Source organism: Limulus polyphemus, unplaced genomic scaffold (genome assembly GCF_000517525.1).
Source record: "Limulus polyphemus unplaced genomic scaffold, Limulus_polyphemus-2.1.2 Scaffold6153, whole genome shotgun sequence".
NCBI classification, from domain to species: Eukaryota; Metazoa; Arthropoda; class Merostomata; order Xiphosura; family Limulidae; genus Limulus; species Limulus polyphemus.
Window position 1 is genome coordinate 49892 of NW_013671763.1, and position 7947 is coordinate 57838.

Consider the following 7947-nt stretch of genomic DNA (forward strand, 5'->3'; position numbering starts at 1 on the left):
TTTGTTGGTAAACGAGTAGCCCAAGAGTTGGCGGTGGGTGGTGATGACTAGCTGCCTTCCCTCTAGTCTTTCACTGCTAAATTAGGGACGGCTAGTACAGATAGCCCTCGTGTAGCTTTGCGCGAAATTAAAAAAAACAAACAAAAACAAAACCACTATCTGTTGGTAAACGAGTATCCCAAGAGTTGGCGGTGGGTGGTGATGACTAGCTGCCTTCCCTCTAGTCTTTCACTGCTAAATTAGGGACGGCTTTACGCAAAATTCTCAACAAACTAAACAATTCTTCCAGGTCGCACACAACGACCAAATACCGATCCAGACAGACAGAACTTTATACGATATTGTTAGTTTGTGTCTATTCCCAAGTTTGAGGCTTGGATTTTTTATGCTAAACAAATTATGCTGTTATCACTATTGTATTTTTATATATATATAATTGTTAACAAGTTTTCAAAATGACTATAAAAATTTCAGCACAGATAACCATGATTTATTGAAGCCTGAAATCATTTGTTTTCTAACACAATTATATAATTCACAAGTTTTTTTATTTTCATAAGGTGTTGGTCCTGTAGCAATAAGTGCATTTGTGTCTTGTTTTTGTATTATCATTGTATTTTCTTCTCGAGCATGCTACGATTCTCTTTACAGTATTTATTTCTATTATATTGTATTACATATTAAACAGTTTTCTCGGATGTAAATTAATGAACAAAAATAAAGTTGAAATTAAACTTTTATGGTCATTTGCCTGCAATGAAAAGGGCCAGTGCGTGTATAGCCACTAGACAGAGAAAAGGTTAAGCCAGTGTATGTTTGGGTTGAAAAATTATTAATTAATATACGAACGGGCACATTTTACATGATGGAGTACATCACCTTAAAAAAAGTTGAACAATTGATAATTAATTCTTATGGTGATTTAATTTTTTGAAACAATTAGTGTCGTGGTTCGTGTAACAATCTAACAATGTGACAAAGGTTATTTTTTGTTTGTTTTTTGTTGTTTTGTACTATTTAAAAATATATCGGTATTTAGAAACATATTTATAAACTTCATAACAAATCTCACTGTTACGTTTTCAAATATTTTAATCAAGCCACTCAAAAAGTTAGTTTTAAATGCGTCTATCCACATATGAGCGTATTCCAACCGCTACAATTAAGTTGTATGTTATTAGATTGTGAAACCAGTTGGTAAAGTTACAACACACCACTACGTTAAAGTTGTTTATTGCCAGATTGTCACACCCAGTTGGTAAAGTTACAACACACCATTACGTTAAAGTTGTTTATTGCCAGATTGTCACACCCAGTTGGTAAAGTTACAACACACCATTACGTTAAAGTTGTTTATTGCCAGATTGTCACACCCAGTTGATAAAGCTAATACACATCCCTACATTAAAGTTATTTATTGGTCTATTGTCACAGCAGTTGATAAAGCTAATACACACCTCTACATTAAACTTGTTTATTGTTCTATTGTCACACAAGTTGATAAAGTTAATACACACCTCTACATTGAAGTTGTTTATTGCTCTATTGTCACACAAGTTGATAAAGCTAATACACACCTCTACATTAAAGTTATTTATTGGTCTATTGTCACACCAGTTGATATAGCTAATACACATCTCTACATTAAAGTTATTTATTGGTCTATTGTCACACAAGTTGATAAAGCTAATACACACCTCTACATTGAAGTTGTTTATTGCTCTATTGTCACACAAGTTGATAAAGCTAATACACACCTCTACATTAAAGTTATTTATTGCTCTATTGTCACACAAGTTGATAAAGCTAATACACACACCTCTACATTAAAGTTATTTATTGCTCTATTGTCACACAAGTTGATAAAGCTAATACACACCTCTACATTAAAGTTATTTATTGCTCTATTGTCACACAAGTTGATAAAGTTAATACATACCTCCACATTGAAGTTGTTTATTGGTCTATTGTCACACCCAGTTGGTAAAGTTACAACACACCATTATATTAAAGTTGTTTATTGCCAGATTGTCACACCCAGTTGATAAAGCTAATACACACCTCTACATTGAAGTTGTTTATTGGTCTATTGTCACACCAGTTGATAAAGTCAACTGGGTGTGACAATAGAGCAATAAACAACTTTAATGTAGAGGTGTGTATTAGCTAAAACTGTTTTACGATCGAGATAGGTGTTAATAAACATTTATAGAGTACTATGAATTTATTTTTTAATCATTATTGTTAGAATGAAAAACTAATTTTGATTTATTTTCATTTATTAGTAACTTATTTAATATTTCTGCTTGTGCAGTTTACATATAACACTGAGAACCAATATTCTTACACAGGAACAATTCAGCAGGTTCTCTGTCACAACCTGCTAACATGAAGAAACCAACTGTTGTAAATTCTTATACTTCACCAGTTTCAAGGGCAACTTTTGGTTTTACTTGTTCCTATAACACATCCACTCAGGCCTATCTACATGTCAACTATAACACCCTAACCTGTCAACATTTGACTTTAACCATATGTCAACTACAACACCCTAGCCTGTCAACATTTGACTTTAACTATATGTCAACTACAACACCCTAGCCTGTCAACACTTGACTTTAACCATATGTCAACTACAACACCATAGCTTGTCAACATTTGACTTTAACCATATGTCAACTACAATATCAACACTGTAGCCTATCAACATTTGACTTTAACCATATGTCAGCTACAATATCAACACCCTAGCCTGTCAACATTTGACTTTAACCACATGTCAACTACAACACCAACACCCTAGCCTGTCAACATTCGACTTTAACCACATGTCAACTACAACACCAACACCCTAGCCTGTCAACATTCGACTTTAACCACATGTCAACTACAACACCAACACCCTAGCCTATCAACATTTGACTTTGACCATATGTCAACTACAACACCAACACCCTAGCCTGTCAACATTTGACTTTAACCACATGTCAACTATAACATTAACACATTTGAATGTAATCACATCAACTACAACATTGACATCCTAATATGTCAATATTTGGCTGTTACCTTTAAGCCACTGCATATGTGGATGACTTATTATATATTATTCTTCAGATTCACTTATAAGGTCTTGAATAACTTAAAGAAGATTAATTGAAGATCCCAAATCAAAAAATAGAAATAGGAACCTTGAAACTATTAACACTAAAAGTGGAAGGAAATGGAAAGTATGCTTAGTAATAGATATAACTTTGGTTTCAAACCTGCACTGAAGGTACTTTTTCATATCAATGTTACAGTGTGTTTAGGAGGTGAAACATATAATGTAGTGTCTGTTTCCAATGCTTTATATTATATATTGCTGTACATAGTAATAAACTTACAAATTAAATAAGGTAATACACAGCAACCAGTTGTATCTTTGAATTTTTACTTTTAATGCCAGAATTTCAGAAAAATGAGTTGATATTTATCAAATGTCTCCTTCTATTTTTGTGGAAAATGGAACAGGCTGTAATCAAAGTCACAGTTTTTTTTTCTGTTTCTCTTTTTTTATTTTAACATAAAGAAACGCAAGATTCCAGAGTCAACACACCAGGAAATTCTCCAATTGTTGTGACTGTTTCAGGAATAGCTGGAACAAGGACTCAGGTAAGTCTTGCTGGAAAACACTATTAATACTGTTTTCTAGAGCTTGGTTTCAGTTCAGTAATATTTATGTAAGTTTTGAAGGAAAAAAAATTACAAACCAGTCTGAAGTTTAGTGTATCAGATACAATGGTAAACAACGAGGAAGGGTAGTGTATGAGATACAATGGTAAACAGCCAGAAAGTGTAGTGTATCATAATACACTGACAAACAGCCAGGAAGGGTAGTGTATCATAATACACTGACAAATAGCCAGGGAGGGTAGTATATCATAACACACTGACAAACAGCCAGAAAGTGTAGTGTATCATAATACACTGACAAACAGCCAGAAAGGGTAGTATATCATAATACACTGACAAACAGCCAGGAAGGGTAGTATATCTTAATACACTGACAAACAGCCAGGAAGGGTAGTATATCATAATGTACTGACAAACAGCCAGAAAGGGTAGTATATCATGATACACTGACAAACAGCCAGGATGGGGAGTATTTCATGTTGTACTGACAAACAGCCAGGGAGGGTAGTATATCATGATACACTGACAAACAGCCAGGAAGGGTAGTATATCATAATACACTGACAAACAGCCAGGAAGGGTAGTATATCATGCTTCACTGACAATCAGCCAGAAAGGGTAGTGTATCATGATAAACTGACAAACAATTAATAGAAATATTTTAATATGGTACATTTTAAAACAAGTCTTGTATGGAACAATACAGCAATAACATGAGGAGAACCGAAATAATCTAGATCATTTAAAACCTATGTATTGTATCATTGTAAAGAACTTGTGGTAGGGTTTTCAGGTTTATAACAATATGTAATTAAAAAAAAAAACCTTAAACTACAATCACTAAAAACCAGTGTGTCGTGACTTTCATGATTTTGTTTTAATTTATTCATTTTTACAAACACCTTCATAAATATTTTGAAGTGCGTACATGCAATTCTACAATATTAATATGTGTGTTTGTTTTTGTATTTCACAGTTATTTATTTGCAGAACTTTCTGGATGTCCTTACCATTTGAATTGAGTCCTAATTCCATAAAAATCATTGAACCAGCATGGGCAGAGAGATCTCATTTTTATAACTAATTCAAACAAAACTTTTTTATTTAATTATATTATAAAAAATGTGTCTATTTGAATGTTATTATACAACTAGTATTATTTTTCCAGCTTGCTACCAATGCTGTCAGCAACTGTGGCTCAAGTGTTATAGATAAGCCATCGTCAAACGTTTTCAGTTTTATCCCAAATAATTTGTGTGTCACATCTTCTCGACCATCAATCACAATGACTGGAGCCACCTTTTCAATACCTGTACATATTACCCAAACTTCAATTTCTTCAATTAGTACACCCTTAACACCAACTTCACAGAGTATCAGTTGGCTAGCTGCTGGACCTTCACTTTCTCAGCCTCTTGCTGTTGTAAACTCCCCTATAAGCTCAGGACAGCTTTTATTTCCATCTACTCCACCTGTACAGATACTGAGTTCTGGATCAGTATCAACCACTGCCACTCTTACTTCTTGTCCATCTATGCCAGTCTTCTCGTCTCAGCATCCAGTCGGAACAGTCACAAAGATTGTTGGAACAACACCATCCTCATGTTCCATGTCAAATAGCAGCTCACTTCCTTCTTGTATGAACCCTTCAGGCAAAGGTACACATGGCTACATCAAAACTATGGTGAGCCCTAAATTAAGCACAGAGATTCGAACCAGTGCTGTATCTCTTGTAGCTGATAGAAAAGTGCTCGCTGAGATACTTCCATCTTCTCTGAAACCTAAAGAACCACTCTTGACAACCAACATATCAACTCTGCCAATAAGTCTTCCTCCTGGTTTGACAGTGGTAGCTCCACCAGCTCTCAGACTGCCATCAGTCTCATTGCCTCTTTTATCTTCGGGAGTTCCTTCTGTACCATTTCTTGCCTCCTGTTCTATGGTTTCTAGTCCTTCTGGAGGATTCATTAAAGTTGTGAAAAATATCCAACCTCCCATTTCGCAAGCACATGTTGAGACTTCTGCTTCTCCTCTTCTGACATTATCTTCCCATCCACTCTGTTCCTCTTTTCCATCCTCTAGCTCTGGAACCCCATCTGTGGCTTCATCTTTAACTTTGAACTCTGCATCAAGTTTAAATTGTGGACCCTCCTCAGTGCTATCTGGGTCAGCAGTGACTCCACTAGTTAATGTAACAAATTCATTGAATGCTAACCAGTCATTCAGTGGTTCCAAGATTGACCCTCATCATCCTGACTTCGATCCTATAAAAGCTATGGACTGGAAAGATGGAATAGCTACTCTCCCTGGCAGTAATATGAAGGTAAAGAATAGTTCTACAGAAATATATTAAAGAATAATCTCTGCTAAGAAAAATAAATAAAACAGCTGTATCTGACTCTTAAGGTGAAAATGCAAATAAGTTTTGATAAAAATGTGATTTTTCAAAGAAACAAACTTATTTGACTAAACAAAAAATCTCAATTTTAATTTACTAAGAATTTACCCCTGTCAACGCAGCTTTAAAATAACTCCAATGATTTGGTAAGAAACAAGAAAATGACTTTGCTGAAAAATTAACCCAGGCTAACTTTCCTAAAAGAGAGATTCAAACTGATTAAGCAGAACAAAGATCCAAACTGGATTTGCTGTGAATAAGATAACTAAAAATAATGCCACTGTGAAGAAACCCCCAAACTTTGTTGAGGAAAGAACCCCAGTGCTTTGGTTAGAAACAGGGTTTAAGTTTGAGCTTTGTTTTGTTTTTTCAATTGAGTTAATATTTATGTAAGATTCAAGTTTACAATGAAAGCTGGAGAGTTTTATTCATTGTTAAAAGAAGAAATAAAACATGACCTTTTATTTTAGAAAACATAATCTATTTTTAAGCAAACGTTTTTGCCATTATGGTTTCATCAGGATTTGCCCTTCTGAAGCCATAATCGCGAAACATTGGCTTAAAAAAAATTATATTTTCTGGAGTAATATGTCGTGGTTTATTTCTCCTTTTAACAATGATTTAATATTTCTTACTATTTTTGTTTTAATATAAGTTTTTTTTAACAGAACTATCTTAATAGGAAAGAAGCCTAAACTGATTTTATTAAGAAAAACATTAAAACTGACTTTGTTAAGAAATAAGGTCAAAGATATTTTTCTAAAGCTTTGATATCAAAACAAGCTTTGATATAAAAGATGCTCATATGAACCGGAAAAGAAAAACTACAAACTCTTACTTTGTTTACAGGCTGCTTTTGAATTGATCTTCACAGTTAATAAACCTAAACATACTTTGCATACTAATTAGCCTAAACTACCCTTGCTAAGAATAGAGCTCAAAGTGATTTTAGTTGAAGTAATCTTAAGATTTTTCCCTAAGAAATAAGTTCATTGTTTTGTTGAAAGTAACATCAAATGGACATTGTTAAGAAGACCAGATTGGCATTTTTTAGAATATATCCTAAACTAACTTTAATAAGAAAAAAATTTGTCATAAAACAGCAGCTTAGATTTATTCTGTTGACAAAAAATTTAAACTGACTTTGCTAAGAAATAAATTCAAACTGACTTTATTGAGATATAAGTCAAAAATAAACAATGATAATACATTTTTAGATATATTTGTGGGATGAAAGATCATGTTAAACTGCCCGAAGTTTGAAAAAAAACATGACAGTTTTACTGTTGTTACTACAAACAATATCATGAAATAGTGTCACTATCAACCATATTTAAGAATAGCATTATTATCAACAATATCAAGATATAGTGTCAGTACCAACAATATTAAATAATAGCATCATTGTTAACAATATCAAGATATAGTGTCAGTACCAACAATTATAAAGAATAGCATCATTGTTAACAATATCAAGATATAATGTCAGTTCCAATAGTATTAAAGAATAGCATTATTATCAACAATATCAAGATATAGTGTCAGTACCAACATTATTAAGATATAGTGTCAGTACCAACCATATTAAAGAATAACATAATTTTTAACAATATCAAGATATAGTGTCAGTTCCAACAGTATTAAAGAATAGAATTATTATCAACAATATCAAGATATAGTGTTAGTACCAACAGTTTTAAAGAATAGCATCATTGTTAACAGTATTAAAATATAGTGCCACAACAGTATTAAGAGACAGTGTCAGTACCAACAATATTAAAGAATAGCATCATTGTTAACAGTATTAAAGAATAGCATTATTATCAACAATATCAAGATATAATGTTAGTACCAACAATATTAAAGAATAACAT

General features: G+C 33.0%; 1 protein-coding gene across 1 annotated transcript in view; it reads left to right on the forward strand.

Moving 5' to 3' along the window:
- LOC106473413 (endochitinase A-like) overlaps positions 1-6028 on the forward strand; it is an 18028-nt gene extending 12000 nt beyond the window's left edge. Inside the window, exons 2-3 of the mRNA XM_013934091.2 lie at positions 3572-3654; positions 4844-6028. Of these exons, the coding sequence (XP_013789545.2) occupies positions 3572-3654; positions 4844-6028 (1268 nt within the window). The remainder of the gene's footprint in view (positions 1-3571; positions 3655-4843) is intronic.
- The last annotated feature ends 1919 nt before the right edge of the window (positions 6029-7947 follow it).